General features: G+C 44.4%; 2 protein-coding genes and 1 long non-coding RNA gene across 3 annotated transcripts in view; 1 reads left to right on the plus strand and 2 right to left on the minus strand.

Annotated features, from left to right (window-relative positions):
- The window catches only part of GLP1R (glucagon like peptide 1 receptor), a 96,094-nt gene extending 89,098 nt beyond the window's left edge, over positions 1–6,996 (plus strand). The window contains exon 13 of the mRNA XM_038396313.2: positions 1,644–6,996. Within this exon, the coding sequence (XP_038252241.1) occupies positions 1,644–1,811 (168 nt within the window). The 3' untranslated portion in view covers positions 1,812–6,996. The remainder of the gene's footprint in view (positions 1–1,643) is intronic.
- SAYSD1 (SAYSVFN motif domain containing 1) lies at positions 1,082–11,175 on the minus strand. Its single transcript, XM_038396314.2, has 3 exons — positions 10,957–11,175; positions 10,371–10,730; positions 1,082–1,093 (listed from the first exon to the last, which is right to left on the minus strand). Exons 1-2 carry the CDS (start codon positions 11,077–11,079, stop codon positions 10,425–10,427), a joined length of 429 nt encoding a protein of 142 aa, XP_038252242.1. The 5' UTR covers positions 11,080–11,175; the 3' UTR covers positions 1,082–1,093; positions 10,371–10,424.
- On the minus strand, positions 8,204–21,140 carry LOC122459467. Its single transcript, XR_006280180.1, has 3 exons — positions 21,130–21,140; positions 20,395–20,401; positions 8,204–8,418 (listed from the first exon to the last, which is right to left on the minus strand). It is a non-coding gene; the product is annotated as an uncharacterized LOC122459467 (long non-coding RNA).
- Positions 21,141–21,340: the final 200 nt, after the last annotated feature.

Genomic DNA, 21,340 nt, shown 5'->3' on the forward strand with positions numbered 1-21,340 from the left:
TCCTCTGCAGCGTGGGACATGGGCCACTTGCTGGAGGATTCTCTGCACCCTGAAGTCTTTAAACCATGAGTTGAGGACTTCAATAGCTCAGACATAGGTCAGAGGTTTGTTACAGGAGTGTGTGGGTGAGATTCTGTGGCCTGCCTTGTGCAGGTGATCAGACTAGAAGATTATAATGATCCCTTCTGACCTTAAAGTCTATGAGACCCTATCAGTTTTCCTTAAACAATGTCTCTGCTTTATTTTGAGGAATTTGAAAGCAGAACCATTGCCTTTTCATTCCAAAAACTCAGTTAAAGTGCAATTGGTAGCTTAGAGAACAACTCTTTTAACTAACCCCTCTAGTAGGTTTCTTATCCTCTCTGCGGCCCAGGCACTAGAGGACAACATGACTCATTCAGACACACTAGTCAAAACTAGTCCATTACAGCAGACATGGGATGGTGAGTTTCATGCATGCTAAGCTTCCACATCTAGATATGCTATATTCTGGTCCCATGCTTCAATTTAAGATATGACCATTAACTGATGTATGAAGGCACAAGGCACAATGGTTTATTTTATGCAGATAGATTTTTATGCTTAACTGCACTGCATAATCAAAGGTTCTGTATAATGTCCTTCAATATCTGGTGTAATGCTGTTTGGAAGGACATGGTCAAGGTATTTTTCATCACTGGCATTTTTCTTTAATTCACTATTGTTTTCAAGAATTTATTGGAAGCTCAAAACTTAGATTAGGGTTTCTATTGAATTTATCCTTTTATTGATGCAATTCTTGAGCCTGCTGTTTACTGAAGTAAATAGTTGCTATTTCTTTGCCTTATGGAATGAACATGTTGAAAATCCAAAGGTCCAAATTCATCCAAGATGTAATACCACTTAAATCAATGGAATTACACAGGGATGAATGTAGCCTCAGATCTTTAAGTGTTTGCAGTCATAAAACAAGGAAGGAAAGTTAGCTCCTGGTCTACAATACAAACTTATGTCAGTATAACTACATTGCTCAGGGGTGTGGAAAATCCACATTGTTATACCTACCAAACTCCCTGTGTAGACAATGGGCTTCTCCCGTCGACATAGCTACTGCCTCTCAGGGAGGTGCAGTACCTACACCAAGCGAGACGCTCTCCCATCAGCATAGGTAGTCTTCACTAAACGCTACAGCGGCGCTGTAAGGATAGACAAGACCTTGGACACCTTTGGCTGTGTTTGCAGTAGGAAAATGTATTCATTGCTGACAATGGGTATGTGCAACAGTTGCTGCTGAATTGGTGCTAAAAACTAACTGCAAGTACAGACAGGGCCAGACCATATTTAGAACTGTTTCAGAACTGCAGCTGAGCACTGCTTGGAGCAAGGTAATATACACTAGGCTTGCTGGTGCCCGCTGCGTAGCATAAACAGGTTTATTTATAGAGATAAAAGTAAGTGCTGTCATTATTTTGCTTATGAAATAATGGTGTGATGGACCAATAAGGTAATTAGGGAGACTATTTGAAGCAATAATAAGGGAGCCTTAAAACCTTGCCAGTGTCCTTCAATGTGACACATTTTATTTTTTCCTGTCCCAAAATGGGATTATTTCAAGACTTGATTTCCTTATTAAATGCCTTTGTTTCCTCCTTTGCTCGTGTAAGGTTCAGACAGAGTTTCGGAAAAGCTGGGAACGCTGGAGACTGGAACACTTTTATGTCCAGAGAGACAGCAGTATGAAACCACTGAAATGTCCAGCCAACAGCCTAAGCAGTGGAGGCACAGTGGGCAGCAGTGTCTATGCTGCCACTTGCCAAGCCACATTCAGCTAGGATTTCTACAGATGAAAATAGAGATGAGCCAGATTGCCCAAATTGAACTGTAGGAGGCACCTGAAGACCCTCAAATACCCAGGCACGCAGCTTAAAAATGTTTGCTGGACCCAGAGACTTAACCTTCTATTGCTTGTTGCTGGAGGCAGCTGGACAAGGCTTTCTAAGGAAAGCAGTCTGCTAATGTAATCAACACATCAGAAGATAAATTGAGCATGTCTAAAGTAAGTTTAAAGAGTTTGTTCCTGTTAATACACCAGGCCTCCAGGTGTCCAAAATTTAAGCAGTGCATTGATCCAGTCACAAACCACAGGGTCAATGGCTTATTATTGTAGGTGGGCGAGCTGAGATCCACTGATTAAATTACAAGAATACAGAACATGACTATTGACAATAAACCATGTTTGTACTTTTACTGGGAAAGGTGAGGCTGATATTCACTATTTTTAGAAAGAGACATTAGTGGATTTGAACATATTTCTTTGTGGCACAGTCACTGGGCCACAACAGTTAAATGGAAAGAGCATCCCAAAATCAAGGTTGGAGGTGTGTTTAACTGCTTGATACGAAGGGGCAAATATGGGACATCCATAAAGCCTATAACTGGAAACAGTAATGTGCACACTCCTGATTTTTTTTTTAAAGCTTCTTTTGGAGAAGTATGTTCTGTATATATTAGGGGCCTATCCTCCTGTTAATGAGTATGGGTTCTTTAGGTTAACGTTGATAGTGTAATACCTGAACTTTAATCTTTCACACAGCACTCCGCACTGTCAGTTGGCTACACAAATATTAATATGGATGGGAGTAATGAGTTGCACCTCAGAGTAAGTGGCTGACCATGGATAATGTTTTCTGTGGATGGTATGCTCCGTTTCTTGGGTGTACAAACATGCAAAGGTTATACTGTGGCCATTACACATCTTGCAACATTTTCTTCACTTTGAAATAATAGAATTCTTGGAGTTCGCTAGTGTACTCTCTCAATTTCCTTGTCTCTTGCCTTGTTTGTTTTCTTTTGGCATGATGCATCTTCAAGGCTCTTTTCTCATGATGCCAGGAACTAAAATATTGTTAATTGAGTTTATTTAGTAACTACACTTTTAGCACTGAGGACAGCTCCCTGCTATACTTTCTCTTCTGTGCTGGAGCTATTTAAACGTATACTCTTAATGAGCCTTTAGAATGTCACCACTTACAATGTTGCAAGACAAAAGGAAATATTTATGTAAACTCAAAGCTTTTTCTAAAAATGAGTGAATCCAGTCCAGAGGACCACTCAAGGTACTAATTGCCCTCAACTCCTGCTGAAATCTACAGGAGCTGAGTGCGCTCAGCGTTGTGAAGGGCAGAGCCTACATAAGAAGAGTAAGAGAAGCTATATACCCCTTGCTCCAGTTGCTTGGGCCAGAGCTACACTACACACTTCAGTATAACTACCTTGCTCAGGTGTATCAAACCTCTGAACAACGTAATGATAGCAACCTTAACCTCCCACGTAGACAGCATTATGTCAGCAGCAGATCTTCTCCTACTGACGTAGCTACTGCCTCTCACAGAGATGGAGTAATTTAAGCTAACAGGAGAGCTCTCTCCCATTGGCTTAGAGCATCTTCACCAGAAGTGCTACAGCACTGATGCAAGTTTGTAGTGTAGACCTGCCCTTAATGTGAAAGGACTTACTCCCATGGTCCTTATTCAGGCAAACTGCCCAGTGAAGTCTGAGAACTTTGTGTAAGGACCAAAGTATCAGGCCCACTGTTTATAGGCTTCAAATAGTCTAATGACTTATTTCACACTGTATTGCTGGCAAAATACTCCTCCTCTCCCTACATACCACTCTGATTGGTATTCCTCTGTCTCTTTGGGTGTAAATAAGCTTTGGTTGTATTGGTTAAGACCAAAACTTTGACTCCTAGTTAACTTAAAGGCCTGCCTCTCTTCTCATGTTGTTTACTCCCAGTGGAGTTCAGCCAAGGTACTCAACCTAATACCTATCTAGTGTAAATGTCCTGCAGGGCCTTCTCAATCTTTGAGCTAGAGTCACAAAGGGGAAAAGTACTAATAGTAATAGAACCAGCCCCCCCATAGTCTTTATTGCAGTGGTTAGAGCTCCTAGGATGCTGGAGACCCAGGTTCAAGTCCACTCTGCCTAATTGTGGAACTGAGTCTCCAACTTCCCAGGAGAGTGCCTTAGTCACTGGGCTACAGAGTCATTCTCTCTTTGGTTCAATGACTATTTATTTAAAAAGTGGAACAGCTTCAACAAGACAAGTTCCGTGGTTAGGGTACTCGGGTTGGGAGACTCGAATTCAAATCTCTACTCCACTTCAGCTGGGAGAAGTCAACTCTAGGTCTCCCACAGCCCATCGGTAGCCTGGGAGCATGTGGGGTAGCTGGGCTCCCAGCAAGAAGCTGCCAGCAGAGCTGAGAGACCGGGCTTTCAGCTCCCTGCACTGGCCCTCTTAGGCCAATGAATACGCTCCTGGTGAGGACGTGCACCACTGCAGTAATTACTGAGGTGGTTGTAAGTCGACCTAATATAGGTTGACTTAATTTTTTAGTGTAGACATACTCTCTGTCTCTCCTGTTGAAGCGGTTCCACTCTGTATAAATACTCAAATATTCATTGAGCCAGAGGGAAAGAAAAACTGAGAGAATGAATTTGAAGGCTGCTGGTTGGTTAAGCCATGGTCCTGGCATTTAGGAGAGTCTGCTTTAAGACCCTGTTCCAATAAATATTTAATTAATAATACGAAGTGGAACACCTTCAGCCGGAGAGATTGAGAGACCCATCCCAGGATATCCAACAGCCTTGTGGTTAGGACACATACCTACAATGTTGGAGACCTGCATTCAAGTCCCTGCTTCAAATCAGTCAAGCAGAACAGGGATTCGGAGCTGGGTCTCCCACCTCCTTATCCATTGGTCTGTTTAGTATAATGACACACAAGTATGCCTGGCAGCCACAACAATGCTTGAACTGTTGACTCTTTTTTATGCAAGGCCTGAACGGGTAGGCATGCACCTAATTTGAGAATCCCACCAGAATTAGGCATGAGCCAGGTGTCAAGCAGCTCCATGATTTGGGGGGGGTGGTACATGCTCACTGGTAGAAATGTAGGTACTATGGGAATTTAGGTACTTACAAGTTTAGATAGCAGCTGGTTTGTGAATACCATTGGCACCTAAAGTAGCAGTTAGATACCTATGTCCTTTGTGAATCTAGCCCTTAAGACTCTGCTTTCTCTCTCCCTCTGCTTGTCTGCAAACCAGAGTCTGTTGGGCTCAGGACATGCTGGAAGGCCCATATATTTGCTTGGACTTTTTCCTGAGGTGGGAGTAGTTCAAGGAAGTGGAGGTCTCTACTGTGGTGAAGATTTTACCAAGTCCTGTCATGCAGTTTATAATTGAATATGAATCAAATTGTTATGATTTAACTATATTTCAGTTTCAGACCCATAGCTGACAAGTACTCTTTATATGTCCAAATAATTCAGTGATTTAAGTCATCTACCACCATACAGTGAAAAAATAAAATATGGCAAATTTCCAAGAAAAGTTTTAGGTTGAGCTGCACCTGTCTCCATTTACACAGTGACTGTTACTAACAGATTTTTGAAATATGTTTTAACATTATGTACTTTATTAATACACATTTGTTTACATTCATATGTAGAATTCTCATCCTGAAAGAAGAGAATGGACCCCATTTTCACCATGATAAAAGGTTAACACTGGGAAACCACGTTTCCATGTTCGGACCCGTTTAATATATTTACCAATGAGCTGAAAAAGAGAGGTGGTAACAAAATGTTGCAGTAATGCAATTGTTTGGGTTAGTCAAGATAAAGGAATTACTATATCAGATCAGACCATTGGTCCAGTACAAGCCAATACTAGATGCTCCAATCGAACAACTAAAGAATAACTTCCCCAAAGGGGAAGTTTCTTCAGGTTAGCTTCATAAAGCTTACTTTTAGATGCCTACAAAAACGTAGGAATGACACTGCGATTAGGTGCTTAGACTTGCTATACAATAAATGGGGTGAGAGGCACCTCAGACTGCAATTCATTAATAGGTTAGGTTGCTCCCTACCTGCTGTCTAATAGATGCTGATGACAAGGTGTGGCCTAACCCTTGCTCCTCTTGCTATTAGGCACCTAAGTCCAGGCTGCAGGGAGGCACTTATCTCAGCTAGTGATCCACAGGCAGAACTCCTCTCCTGGAGTCAGGCAGTTTAGGTGTCCTTAAGGTGTTTCCTGTGAGAATGAGCCACCTACTAGCTGTGGGACAGGGGAGGGTGTCTCTGATTAAAGCTGTTCTGCTGTGGATAAATGAGCGTCATTGATGAGAGAGCTTGGAAGAATGACTGTATCCTGGTGATTAAGACATCCACCTAAGGTGGTAGAAGACCCAAAGTCTAGTCCCTCCATTCCCATGACACTCTTTATCCATAGTGAAACAGCTTCCACCAAAGAAATCAAGGGATCTGTATCCCCTTTTCCCCCACCCCACTACACTGGAATATAGCCTAGCTCACTTGACTAGGGCACTCTCCTGAGGTGTGGGAGACCTCCTGTTTAAATGCTTTCTTTATTTCAAGCAGCTGAGCAATTGAATCCAAGTCTCTAGTACACTAACCACTGGGCTAAAAGTTGTAAGTTTGGCTGCTCCTCATGTTCAGATTCTGAATGGGACCTGATCTGGTAGGCAGCCTCTGAGCACATGTACTGAATCAGGCCCTGCATGTGACTAATTTTGCCTGCCTTGGTTTGTAAATTGTTCTGGTGCTTAGCTGCGGAGTTAGGCATCTGGATACCTAGAAGGAAGCAGCAGTATGCCTGCCCTGAGGCTGAACCTAAGGAACTTCTAACATGTACACACCAAATGAAGGTATGCGAGGGAGTTTGGTGGCTTGCACTGGAACCAAAATTGGGCTTTAGTCACCTAAGTCTCACATTTAGGCACTTAACTATACCTTTGTGAATCTAGCCCTTCCTAATTCCCTTCACATAGGTATTAGCTTACACCTCTTATTTGCCATAAAATAGTAAAGAAAAAAAGAAAATACAAGTTCTCAATCCTTCACCTCTTGTGCAGATCATCTTTCAGAGGAAAAAAAAATCACTTCTGTCAGATACATGAAGTTAGTTTTTGTGAGAAGCTGCTGGTAAAACAAATTACAATGAAAAAAATCCTGGTTCTCAGTGACCCACCATGTCAAAATATTAAGGCTAATTTATTAGATCCTGCCTTTGGAAAAAGTAAACATTTTTCAGACAGGGCCTAGAAGACAGTTTTCACACATTTGATCAGCATCTTCAATAAATCCTTCTATTATGACTGCTATGCTTCAGAATTTGCAGCATCTTTTTAACCTGCATTTGTGAATGTGTATTTTTGTGCCTTGTAGCAACATGCTCACTCACCGTGATAATTTATTTCAAAAGTGTTTGGAGCCAGACTTTAAATGCGCACATAACTAAGGGTTTCAGTGAGTGAAAACTTTGTCTATTTTTGCTGCTACAAAGAATATGTACTTTCATGAATGTTTAAATGTTAATACGTATTTGAATGTGATTTCTTTGCATGTAAGAACAAACAGGCAGCTATAGAAGATGTATGTATATGTAGACCATATATGCTCCCCCATTAAATGGATGTGTAGTTTCCTTATTTTTCTGTGGAATGTAAGTCCCTTGACACACAAATCTGTTACTGGTGTGGTTTGTTTCTTCTGGCTACTTTTTACACAGTTCTTGGTGGAATATTTTCAAGGAGACTTAAGTGACAAGTTATGATTCACTCAAAGAAACAGAAAAGCCTTTATGTAGTGGATATTAAATCATTTACTGAGAGTTTATGTCCTCAAGCAGTTTGCCTAAAAACCATTTTCTACTTCTGCAGTGTTAGCAACTTTCTTGATTGCCCTCATAGCAATAGCTACTCCATTAGAATACCTGGTGAACAGTAGGACCCCCACTAGAATCAGATGGGGCATCTAAATTAGTGTTTTGAACAGACTGTTCAAATCAGAAAAGATGTTTTACTTGGTATGTGTTAATTCTTTCTAAGAGACTGAGGTATCATTAAAATTTCATGCAAATCTAATCAGTCTTCTAATTATCAAAGCAAACCATCTAAAGCTAGAAGCCTAAACACTAGCTAGAGAGCTGCATAAAGATCCTCAGTAGATCAAGCATGATTAGTAAGGATATCAATCTTGTCCTTTCACTTTGATTAACTCAGTGAGAGCATCTCACTATCTGAAGCACTTCTCTATCTATTCCCTTCCCACTTCCTGCTGGTAACTTGGACTGCAAAGTGTCATTTATACTATATATCATCTTTGTTACACAAAGGGAATAAATTACAATCACACTAAAACCATTTGATTTTCTTTTTTATGGGTACAGTCTCATCATGATACAATACATTTGAGGAAAACATACTAACATGAGTCAGTGTTGAAGAGCCATGGCACAGATTATTGGAGTAAACCCTTCCATGCAGACTTGTACTAGAGAAACCTCTCACAGTTTAAGGGATAGTAAAGTATAGCATCTGCCAGAGGCAAGAACCTCCAACAGTGATAAAAGTTGTCTCTGTCCAGCCAGAAACCAAAATGATTTCTTGGAATGGGACTTAATTATACATATTTAATAACCAGGACAAAATAAAAAAAGAGTACTTGTGGTACCTTAGAGACTAACAAATTTATTTGAGCATAAGCTTTCGTGAGCTACAGCTCACTTCAGCAGAAAGCTCATGAAAGCTTATGCTCAAATAAATTTGTTAGTCTCTAAGGTGCCACAGGTATTCCTTTTCTTTTTGTGAATACAGACTAACAGGCCTGCTACTCTGAAACTTGGCAGAATATGAAGCTCTAATGATTATTTTTCATCTCCTGAAGCCTACATTTTACTTTGAAACCGGAACCTCTTGGACTGGATTCTAAAGCAGGATAATTATTTTATAATAAGTCACATTCCCATAAGGATTAAGTAAGAAGATGGAAAAACAAACCTTACACTACAGGCTGTAAATTTAACTTGGCTGAGTGCAGACTATAACCCATCCTCCATGCAGCATTACAAAGGAGGCTAGGTGCCTTTGCAAGGGTGTTCACAAGACCTGTGGGGTGCTGGGCTCAATACCTCTTCTGTTGAAGAGTTTATTCCTTAATCTGCATAATTAGGAATATTATAGCAAATTAAGGATACCAAGTCAGTTGACTTTTCCTCACCATCTCCAGTTCTCTGCCTCATTTATCACCATCAACCCTTTATAAATGGCAGGACTAGCACCTGCAGAAGTGCAATTACAGTGATAAGGGCGAGGAGAAACAGTTATTAATCATACTATTAAAAGCCTCACTAGACCTAAATAAATGTCTGTTAATTGTTATTGACAAGCAGGGCACTGTTTGAGATTCCCCAGCAGCAAAACTTACCCCTTGCTGCAACACTCTGTTCCCAAATTTCAACTTTCATTTAAAAAACAGATTTGGTTTTGGCAGAAAGAACCTTGAAACCATAAAATGAATGTAGCTCAGAGGTGTAAAATACCCTATTCATTACAATCAGGGCCCTGGGGACTCTGCAGTCCTGTAATTTGGAATTCTTCCCAATATATCCCACTCAGCATTTTTGCTGTGGAATTTGCTTTGCTCTTGCAGCCAGGTGCCCATAGGACATGCCTGCAGCTTCCTCTTGATCTTCAGCTTTCCCCACAACAGAGAAGTAACTGGATTATCGTCCATGTTCCCTGCACTGTCCCATAGAGGAAGGCAACGGGTCAGTCACCTCCCACTTTCCTTTAGGTGGGAGAAGAGTTGAGGCCAGGAGAGTGGGATCAGGCCCCCTTAATCCCATTCTCTCCCACTGCAGAGCATAATAAAAAAAAACCTTTCATAAAAACTGTTGAAAATACAATAAATTTTAAACCCCTTAATATTTTCAGCTATGACAGTTATAATTTTATTTTTATATATATATATATATATATATAGGGGGAGAGAGTAAGAAACAAGAACGAAGGGTATCTCAGGGGCAGTAGAATAAGTTAACAGTGCTGTGACATTTGGTCCCAGAATAGATGGGGTCCTGACTCTGAAAGCCAGGCTGGGCATGGATGCTTCATTAGGCTGCTTAATATTAAGTTGACAATCTTAACAGGCTAACAGTTTTCAGTGGTGGGCCAGCAGCATAAGAAAATAAAGGCAAGGAGGCACAGACTGCCCTGCCCTCTGAGGTGCCAGGAGGCGATATCCGTGCCCAGCAGGCAGACTGCTTTGAACTGACAATAGAACTGGCGCCACTTTACAGATGTGGCCCTAACTCCAAGCCAGCCGCCGTCCATTAAGGCATTTCACCTGGAACAGAGGTTGCTACTTTCTTATTTGGAGCCGCCTCGAAGCCCCCCCTTCGACGCTCGGAGTGCCCGGAGGGTGCAGTTCACACCCGGCTTGAGGAGTGCGCCTAAGGCAGGGCAGCGAGCAGGGGCAGGACCGGCACCGGCACCGGGACCGGCACCGGGACCGGCGAAGCGCAGACAAGGCAGCGGAAGGCGGCCCCGGCTCCGGCAGCCCAGGGCCCCGGCGCCAGCCGCTACCTCCCGGCCGCGGCTCCGTAGCGCAGCTCTCGCTCCAGCTGCTCCGCGGTGAGCGTGCCCTGGATGGGCTGGCAGCCCGGGTTGAAGACGGAGTAGGCGCTTCTCTCCCCCGGCCGCCGCTCGCCGGGGCCGCGCGTGCCGGCGTAGAGCCAGTAGAACAGCGACAGGACGAAGCAGGGCAGCCCGAACTGCAGCTCCGCGGCGAGCCCCAGCAGCGCCAGCCAGAGCAGGAACTTCAGCAAGGCCGGGCGGGTCAGGAGAGCCCGGGCGTCCCGCGGGGGTCCCGGCCCGCGCGCCTCTTCCTGGGGGGCGAGAGCAAGCGGGGTGTGTGGGGGAGGGGCCCTGCGCCGGGCCGCCCCGCTCCTCCGGAACCCGGCGGCGGGCACGGGGGTCACGGGTCACCCCACCGGAGGTCCCCAGGAGAACGAGCCGAGCCGCGGCACGTGCTGCCGGCAGCAGCGCTGGCGTCCCGGCGCCACCCCGCGAGGGGCGGGGCAAGATCTAGGCCTAACCCCCTCCCCCACTCACCTGGGCGGGCCGGTCCCGCGGGCCGAGGGCGGCCTCCGGCCTGGCTGGCTGCTCGCGAGCCGGGGCCGCTGTGGGCCGGGGGGCGCGGCGCGCAGCTCGGAACTGCGCCAGCCTCCGCTCCATGGAGACCAACGGCCCCTGCCGGGCTCGGCCCGCGCCGCGGCTGCGCGTCCCGGCGCGCCCAGAGCCCTCGCCCCCACGGCCCCTACGTCACAGAGCGCCCGGGGGAGGAGCCACCCGCCGCCCCGCCCCCAGCTGTAGGGGGCGGGGCTGTGGGGCGGGAGCGGATTCCTTTCCTCTGCCCCCTTCACGCGAGGGGGCGGAGCCCAGCACCTGACGGGGAGCCGGGCCCACGCACTGGGGGCCTGGGCCAAGGGCTGCTGCCTCAATCGAGGCCGATCTAAGGCCCAGCCACTGACTGGCAGGGCCCAAGTGCCCCAATGCACAGGGGTGGCGCAGACCCCCCCTAGGGGAGGCGGATGGATGGGACCAGAGGTGGGGCCCATCCCCTTCTTCTGCAGGGGCCAGGCTAGCGCTCAGCCCCACAGGTTGGCAAGGAGGACGGGGCACCTGCAGCTCTGATCAGGGTTCGAGTTGAACTACGCTGTTTGCCAGCGGGCGAGCGCCAAGGACTTGCCTGGATTAGGCTGGTTCCTTTGATGGCTTTTACAGTTGTTGCCTTTCACTGATAGGCCCCTGGCTTTATGCTAAGAGACAAGGCATAGGGGAGGTTAGCCAAAGCCTTTCTTTTTGTAAGGACTAACCTTACAAACTTCATTTCAGGGGGAGGGGAGTGGGGATGTTTATACAAACTCCATTTCCTTTTCGTAGTTCTAGTTTTGCTGCATACATTCTTGCACATAAAAATACTAAAATAATTGTGCGTACTTCCATTGTTAAAAAAATCATCCTCGCTCTCTCCATCCTCAGTGGTTTCTGTTGCCTCACTGTGATACATTCCCACGCTGAACTGTTGAAGCATATCCTGGTGTGCTCCATAGGCAAAAAATTGGAGCATAGGCTGTGTCCGGTGGGCAGGCCAGAAAGTTCACAAATTTGGGTGTGTTTTCTTACTTGACAGAGTGGGGATGGGAGGATTCTAAAATGCTAAAGATGCGCATGTACATTGACACCCCCCCCATCACTAAAAATACTCCTACAGCCATTTTTAAACTATAACTTTGTTTTATTTGGAGGTCGCTTATTTGGGTGGGGTTTGTTTGTTTTTTTGTCATAAGTGTCTTGAACACAATCCTTCGCCTCAAAACATTAAAGCGGCTTTAAAAAAACAAGCCCAATTCAACTAGACTTTGTCTTGGAAGAGCGCAGATGCTCATGGGATGCAGCCTTCTGATCCTCTCCTGCTCCAGTAGGGAACGAAAGGCTTCTTCAACTTCCACATAGTACGTACCTTCCTCCCAGTGCTCCCACAGATACTGCATCCTTCCAGCCCAGGCCTCCTTAGAAAGAGCAGGGGCACGCAGGGGACGTGAATCTCCAAAGGGGCTTAACAAAAAAAAGTTTGGAAACCACCAATCTAATGAGAAGTGCCCCTTAAATGACCGGTTTCAGAGTAGCAGCTATGTTAGTCTGTATTCGCAATAAGAAAAGGAGTACTTGTGGCACCTTAGAAACTAACAAATTTATTTGAGCGTAAGCTTTTGTGAGCTACAGCTCACTTCATTGGATGTTACAGCTCACTTCATCAGATGCATCCGATGAAGTGAGCTGTAGCTCACGAAAGCTTATGCTCAAATAAATTTGTTAGTCTCTAAGGTGCCACAAGTACTCCTTTCCTTAAATGACTGGAAGTGATCACAGCAAAGGGAGAGAGAAACAAAGTAAGATATAGATGTTAATTTAATAGCAGTGGTGGATACTGGAACATTTGAAAACAACACTTGTAGTAATAGGTGTTAAAGAGAGGCCCTTTAAATACTACAAAAACAGAGTTTGAAACACAGCTTTTAAGATGGAAAGCAGCGTGTAGGCATGGGCAGCAGGTATAGGCCAGGGGAGGCTAAACCTCCACAAACAGGATGCAGCGCACCTCCCTTTGGAGGCACACCACTAGCCTGCCGCCTTTGGAGCACCACTGCCGAAAAGGCGCCTGTGGCCTTGCCCACGCTCTGCCCCGAAACCCCACTCCTGCAACCCGCTCTTCCCCGGTAGCCCTGCCCACACTGCTCCTCTTCCCACCCCGTCTGCCTCTTCCCCCCCCAAGGCCCTACACTCACTCCACCTCTTCCCCTATACCCCCCACCCACCTGCGCTTCTCTGCCAATTAACTACACGGCCCCCTGCTCCCACCTCTTTGCCCCTTGAGAGACAGAGAGGTGTGGATGGTGGGCAGAGGGGCCACTCAGGGGAGGGAGCAGAGAGGCGGCAGGTGCGGGGGGGGCCAAGCGAGAGTGGGGCCTAAGATGGAGTGTGAGCAGGGCCTCACGGGGAGGAGGCAAAATGGGGGCAGGCCTCAGGGCGGAGCAGGGGGCAGGACCACAGTCTGGGCCCTGGTGGCCCCACCTACTTGTAGAGAGCTTCAGGCCCTCAGGCCCAGCCTCCTCAAATGCAGGAGTCACGCGCTGCCCACGCATACAGGTTACGCATAAATGGCAGCAAAACTATTTTAACTGACAGAAGCCTATGGGATTACCAGGACCAATTAGCACTGTCTACGAACTGACTTTTTAGACCTAGTAAAATTGAGCTAGCCTTTTCTCTTTTTTTTTTAAATGCAACTTAACAGCATGGAAAGCTGGGTCAGTCATTATTTCAACTTTCTGCTGCTGTCATTACACCTCTGAAATACAAACTAGCTTATAGTAGGTGGCTGTGGGTTTATTAGCTCTTTGGCAGTAATGCTCTTGTTACTAATGAGATGTCACTTCCATGCTGTTCTGTAATTTCCAGTTCCTTATAACTCTTTCAGAAATGACCTTGAGGGGGCTGAAATTTCTCATGCTCAGTGTTTGGAAAATTAAATACAAATGCATGGAACTGTTTTTGAGTTATTTTAGGGTGGGAACATTTTTTATTTTTCAACTAAGACAGTTCTCAGCTGCATATTTTACACTCAATTACAGATCAACTTTATTTTAAACTTTAAGCTTCACACCCATGCCATGCTGAATCAAAATGTTTGCCTTGTTTAAAGAAACGTGGCCTGGAAATAAAATTCCAAATGTTTTAAAATAGCATGCATAGGACATTGGTTTGCTGCCTGACATATCTAGTATGTGGGATAAAATGCCCTTCTGGTGCTGATGAACATATCAAATAGAGCACACTTGAAGCACTGATGTTCGGACAAAAACATGAGCACTTAAAGAGATGAGTCCACACATACATCAGCAGTGAAGTGGTTAGTATGAGAAAGACACATAGTAAAGATTAATTATATCTGTACATATGACTTATGAGTTTGGTATTGAATTTATAATCCTTCCTGTCAAATTCTTCTCAAAGTCTATATAGTATATTTGTTATGCTGTGTTCTGTTGGTATGAGGCAACCCACTTTTCTGACTGTTAAAGGCAGAGGTAAGGTTGCTATGAGAACCTTAACTTTGAATGTCTTAACTTTTGTGCAATTGTAACTTCGTTCTTAACTGTATATTACAAACACACAGACTTAATTCAATCCATACTAGTGTCCACCCATGCTAAGTGACCATCCCTAAGTAGCTCTTCAATGTGCCCAACAACTGCTTAAAAATAGTCCCCATGGCAAAACAACCTGGGTCACTTCTGTCCACAATTATAATGACCATATGGCCTGTGCAACCCAACAAGCCCTAACACTGGATCCTCAGGCAGTTCATTTAAAGCAAGCAGCTGATATGTAGACTTGCCAGGAGCTGGAGCATTGTTGCTGGGACCTTTGTCAGTTTCCATTTAAAGGCCAACATGTTTATAAACATAATCTAATTAGCTGTTCAAAGTAAACTAAGCATTTTTAAAAGGCTACTGTTTTAAAAGACTTAAGCATAGTTGCTTAATATCATTTTCAAAGTATGCTTATGCTATACACACACACATGCAAGCATGGCAAGATATGATCAGGCTATGTCAGATTTAGTTCAATGTGAATCTCTTATTCTTGCTGCAATCAAAGGATCTGCTTTTAACTTAGTTTCTTGTTTCCTGTTCCTTTCTTATATCTTTGGCATGTCATTCTTAATAGCTACTGTCACATGGACAGACCAGCTTAGGCCATCGCTATAGGTCAATTCACTTATGTGTGAATATCAAAGGAGTTAAATGTATTATTATTTGTTCAAGCCAATTCACTTGTGTGTTAATAACAGCACAAAGGAGACGTTAATTGTATTGTTTTCACCTATCTATAGTCTGTTGTTTACTATTACATTATATTTACATTATGCATGCCTGGTAATTAAATAGTGTGTGTTAATGTAAGAATGTATTCAGGTGTCAGAACTTCATGAAAACTACTGGAATGTTACTTGTGCTGTTTTCACTTATCTATTCCTATTATAATGTAATGGTAGTCATTTATATTATGTATATTCCTGTGACTACATAACTCATCAAATGCAAATGAAGAGGAATGCTAAATGCAAAGCAGGTTTCAGAGTAGCAGCCCTGTTAGTCTGTATTCGCAAAAAGAAAAGGAGTGCTTGTGGCACCTTAGAGACTAACAAATTTATTAGAGCATAAGCTTTCGTGAGCTACAGCTCACTTCATCGGATGCATTTGGTGGAAAAAACAGAGGAGAGATTTATAGGTTTCAGAGTAGCAGCCGTGTTAGTCTGTATTCGCAAAAAGAAAAGGAGTACTTGTGGCACCTTAGAGACTAACGAATTTATTAGAGCATAAGCTTTCGTGAGCTACAGCTCACTTCATCAGATGCATTTGGTGGAAAAAACAGAGGAGAGATTTATATACACACACACAGAGAACATGAAACAATGGGTTTATCATACACACTGTAAGGAGAGTGATCACTTAAGATAAGCCATCACCAACAGCAGGGGGGGGAAGGAGGAAAACCTTTCATGGTGACAAGCAGGTAGGCTAATTCCAGCAGTTAACAAGAATATCAGAGGAACAGTGGGGGGTGGTGTGGGAGGGAGAAATACCATGGGGAAATAGTTTTACTTTGTGTAATGACTCATCCATTCCCAGTCTCTATTCAAGCCTAAGTTAATTGTATCCAGTTTGCAAATTAATTCCAATTCAGCAGTCTCTCGTTGGAGTCTGTTTTTGAAGCTTTTTTGTTGAAGTATAGCCACTCTTAGGTCTGTGATCGAGTGACCAGAGAGATTGAAGTGTTCTCCAACTGGTTTTTGAATGTTATAATTCTTGACGTCTGATTTGTGTCCATTCATTCTTTTACGTAGAGACTGTCCAGTTTGGCCAATGTACATGGCAGAGGGGCATTGCTGGCACATGATGGCATATATCACATTGGTAGATGCGCAGGTGAACGAGCCTCTGATAGTGTGGCTGATGTGATTAGGCCCTATGATGGTATCCCCTGAATAGATATGTGGACAGAGTTGGCAACGGGCTTTGTTGCAAGGATAGGTTCCTGGGTTAGTGGTTCTGTTGTGTGGTGTGTGGTTGCTGGTGAGTATTTGCTTCAGATTGGGGGGGCTGTCTGTAAGCAAGGACTGGTCTGTCTCCCAAGATCTGAGAGAGCGATGGCTCGTCCTTCAGGATAGGTTGTAGATCCTTGATGATGCGTTGGAGAGGTTTTAGTTGGGGGCTGAAGGTGATGGCTAGTGGCGTTCTGTTGTTTTCTTTGTTGAGCCTGTCCTGTAGTAGGTGACTTCTGGGTACTCTTCTGGCTCTGTCAATCTGTTTCTTCACTTCAGCAGGTGGGTATTGTAGTTGTAGGAATGCATGATAGAGATCTTGTAGGTGTTTGTCTCTGTCTGAGGGGTTGGAGCAAATGCGGTTATATCGTAGCGCTTGGCTGTAGACAATGGATCGAGTGGTATGATCTGGATGAAAGCTAGAGGCATGTAGGTAGGAATAGCGGTCAGTAGGTTTCCGATATAGGGTGGTGTTTATGTGACCATCGCTTATTAGCACCGTAGTGTCCAGGAAGTGGATCTCTTGTGTGGACTGGTCCAGGCTGAGGTTGATGGTGGGATGGAAATTGTTGAAATCATGGTGGAATTCCTCAAGAGCTTCTTTTCCATGGGTCCAGATGATGAAGATGTCATCAATGTAGCGCAAGTAGAGTAGGGGCATTAGGGGACGAGAGCTGAGGAAGCGTTGTTCTAAGTCAGCCATAAAAATGTTGGCATACTGTGGGGCCATGCGGGTACCCATCGCAGTGCCGCTGATTTGAAGGTATACATTGTCACCAAATGTGAAATAGTTATGGGTCAGGACAAAGTCACAAAGTTCAGCCACCAGGTTAGCCGTGACAGTATCGGGGATACTGTTCCTGACGGCTTGTAGTCCATCTTTGTGTGGAATGTTGGTGTAGAGGGCTTCTACATCCATAGTGGCTAGGATGGTGTTTTTAGGAAGATCACCAATGGACTGTAGTTTCCTCAGGAAGTCAGTGGTGTCTCGAAGATAGCTGGGAGTGCTGGTAAAGAAGGGCCTGAGGAGGGAGTCTACATAGCCAGACAATCCTGCTGTCAGGGTGCCAATGCCTGAGATGATGGGGCGTCCAGGATTTCCAGGTTTATGGATCTTGGGTAGCAGATAGAATACCCCAGGTCGGGGCTCCAGGGGTGTGTCTGTGCGGATTTGTTCTTGTGCTTTTTCAGGAAGTTTCTTGAGCAAATGCTGTAGTTTCTTTTGGTAACTCTCAGTGGGATCAGAGGGTAATGGCTTGTAGAAAGTGGTGTTGGAGAGCTGCCTAGTAAAAATGCAAAGCAGTTGACCACTGTGTAAGTACAGACACTTCTCAGATTGTTGTCTGTGAAAAGAAGCTAGAAGTACTGATTCAAAGAGATCCTTTATCTCTGGACTGTTTGGATTCTAACAGGACAGAACAACTGAACAAGAAAACAGAGATCCCAAAGTTATTCTGGGTAGCCCTGAAAAGACTTTGGGGAAACTGGCAGATTACTGGTTACAGAGTAGCAGCCATGTTAGTCTGTATTCGCAAAAAGAAAAGGAGACTTGTGGCACCTTAGAGACTAACAAATTTATTTGAGCATAAGCTTTCGTAAGCTATGAAGTGAGCAGTAGCTCACGAAAGCTTATGCTCAAATAAATTTGTTAGTCTCTAAGGTGCCACAAGTACTCCTTTTCTTTTGGTAAATTACTAAATCTCTGCTACCATTTTGGACTTACAGACCTTCACTTACCTGTTAACGTACCTGCTTTAATCTCTCAATAATTCTAATTTCTTTTTCTTGGCTAATAAACCTTTACTTTACTAGAGAATTGGCTGCCAGCATTGTCTTTGGTGTGAAATCCAGAGTACTAATTGATTTGGGGGTAAGTGACTGGTCCTTTGGGACTGGGAGAAAGCTGATGTGGTGTGATTTTTGGTTTATGTGACCATTATCACTAAGTCCAGTTTGTCTGGGGGGCAGGATGGGCTGGAGAGTCTAAGGGGACTTTATGGTAAAACTGTGGTATAGTGATCCAGGAGTGCACATTTGTTACTGGCATGGTGAAATCTAATTATAGATTATACCACCATTTGGGGGTGTCTGCCCTGTTTCTTGGTGAGACACTGCAGACAGAATGACAGCTACAATAATATGTGACAGTCCATCTGTGTTCAAAAACAGCAGATCATTGTAAGAATTTGGATTTTACTTAGCTTTATGCCAAACCATGACTGCTGTGTCCTATAAATGCAAAGCAGCACAGTTACTGATTTATTTTTGTCCAGGCAAAAAACAAGTTAAATAGAGGAGACTCTCTTATTCTTCAGACATTTTCAACTCTCAGAAATTCTGCAGGATACCTATGCCCTTAACCAAGTGTGAACAGCTTCATACCTATGATATAAAATAATCTTTACAAAATCAGAGTCACATAGGTCATTAGAACAGGTGGGAAACGGGCTGCATTTTGCTTCATTTTCCCTCTTCAAGAACTTCTAAAACTAGCACCATGCATGGCTTTGGACATCATATACAATCTGCAAACCAGCAGGAATAAATTCCATGCTGTAAGGATTGACAAAATAAGAATCTACTCCAATTTGTGTCCAAAATGTAAAATGAATCTTTAAGTGATTGCACAAGGGTCATTTATTTTTTCATTTTCACAAGTCTGCATTTTCTAGTTCCTTCTGGAAGCAGAAGGGCTAAAAAACAAGTTGAAAGGCTATTCTTTGAGATGACTGGAAGCAGGAAGCAATAGAAATTTCACCAGAAAACCTCTTCTTAAAAAATTTCTATCCTAATTTAGCTGATCTAAAGGGATGGAGAAACATATTAGATCTGATGTTTCTGAAATTGGCACATCACTAAAACAGTGCCACCACACCACAGCACCAGCAACCCATTTCTTCAATAATAAAACCTTAATCAGAGCTTTTGTTTAGTAGAAGTCAAATTTTAATGGAAATGCTGCTCCAAAGCTCTTTCAGCCTCACAAAGTGTCAGTTCTATCCTTTTTTGTGCATGCCATACTATTCTGAAATAATATTGATGATCAAATTCTATTAATTCTCTTGAGTACAGATGTATTCCTCCAATTAATTGATAGGAACTTTCTCTTTCACGACATTAACATCCACTCATGTGGACTAGCTAAGTGCCATTAATTCAGGCAAAGGCAACTGATTGATTATTAATATAATGATCTGACTTCATTACGTCTGTGGAGCTGAGAGAGAAAAGTCTGCAGTAGCTTTAGTTTTTGAGGGTTGTGAGAATGTGTATTAAATGAAATAGAGTGGGTAGACTTGGACTTGTCTAATTCCTTTCAGAGCTTTTTGCATATGTTGTTTAGCGCTGATTAGTAAATGGAGAGAAGAGATACTTGTTTTGTAAAACTTGTAATTTAGATTAATTTTTCCTTCTAAAATTCTAGCATTGGAGAATTAACTTTTAAAGACACAGAGTGAATATTGGTTCCTTTTTTATTAGCTTAGAACAGGGGTCTCAAACTCCCGGCCCGTGGGCCATCTGTGGCCTGAGAACCTTCCCAATATGGCCCGCCGGGCTCCAGCAATTTTGGGGCAGGGTCTCTCCTTTGGCCCCGCCTGCCGCCCCAGAACGCTCCCCCCCGCGCACGTCCCCCAGGCAATTTACAATGGCCTGCTTGTGCCACGTGTCTGCCGACTCCTCCCTGGAGCCTGAGGGCGGGGCAGGGCAGTGCCTCCATGCACTGCCCCCGCCCCGAGTGCTCCTGCGGCCAATGGGAAGCTGTGGGGGCGGCCGCGTGCGGATGCGGCCGGCCTGCCCCCACCTTGGATCCTTAGGTAGGTGCCACACACCCCGACTCTCTCCCAGAGTCTGCACCCCAACCCTCTCCCCCTTCCCACATACCCCCTTCTCCCCCCAATCTCTCTCCTAGAGCCTGCATCCCCTTCCCACACAAAACCTCCCACCCCCAAACTCCCTCCCAGAGTCTGCACCCCTTCCCCACAACCCCCAGCCCCCAAACTCCCTCCCAGAGCCTGCACCCCACCCCTTTCTCCCTCCCAGAGCCTGCACCCACATTGCCTCTCCCAACCCAGAGCCTGCACCCAGCACCTAAACTCCATCCCACAGCCTGCACCTCCAGACTCCCTCCCCGACCCAAATTCCCTCCCAGAGCTCAACCTCTCACCCTTTCTGCATCCACACTCCTTCCCAGAGCCTGAACCCCAATCCCCTACCCCAGACCTCCTCCCCACCCAAATGCCTTCCCAGAGCCTTAGGCAGGTGGGGTTGGGCATATTTTTTTTGGGGGGGGGGGGCGGGTTCTGGGTGGCATGAGTGACATTATTGGCCCGCTGGGAGGATTTGAGGACTGGCACTGGCCCTAAGGTAAATTGAGTTTGAGACCCCTGGATTAGAAGATCAGGGACTGATTTTCAAAGCTTCAGGTGGCTGGGATTGTGTGTAAAAAATGTGTGTATTTGTGTGCCGAATATATGAGCACTTACATTCCTTCTTTATACACAAAAATACTGTATGTTTTTCAACATTAAGGGCATTACAGACTGATGTTTTCATCTAAGCTATCTGAAAACTTAGCTAACTTTTCATGAGAATCCCCCTTTAAGAGGAAAAACATGTTGATAAATAAACCCTTACTAGCAGTACCGCCAGCTGTAAATGTCAGATATTATTCTAGTAAAATTGCTTTAAACCAGAAAGGAAGATGAAGTATTCAATTATTTTAAATGATATTCTATAAACATTTTGAATACTTTTCTGCTCTTCCCATAGCTTTGATGTGATTCAAAAGACAAAACATGCTTCCAAATCCTATAAACTTCCGGG

This window comes from Dermochelys coriacea, chromosome 3 (assembly GCF_009764565.3).
Source record: "Dermochelys coriacea isolate rDerCor1 chromosome 3, rDerCor1.pri.v4, whole genome shotgun sequence".
Taxonomy (NCBI): domain Eukaryota; kingdom Metazoa; phylum Chordata; order Testudines; family Dermochelyidae; genus Dermochelys; species Dermochelys coriacea.

Excerpts from the sequence above, each read along its gene's own strand:
- SAYSD1 (XM_038396314.2), bottom strand. The coding sequence starts at position 11,079 with ATGGAGCGGAGGCTGGCGCAGTTCCGAGCTGCGCGCCGCGCCCCCCGG. Across the intron at positions 10,731-10,956 it reads CGCGGGACCGGCCCGCCCAG|GAAGAGGCGCGCGGGCCGGG; the intron begins GTGAGTGGGGGA and ends CTCGCCCCCCAG.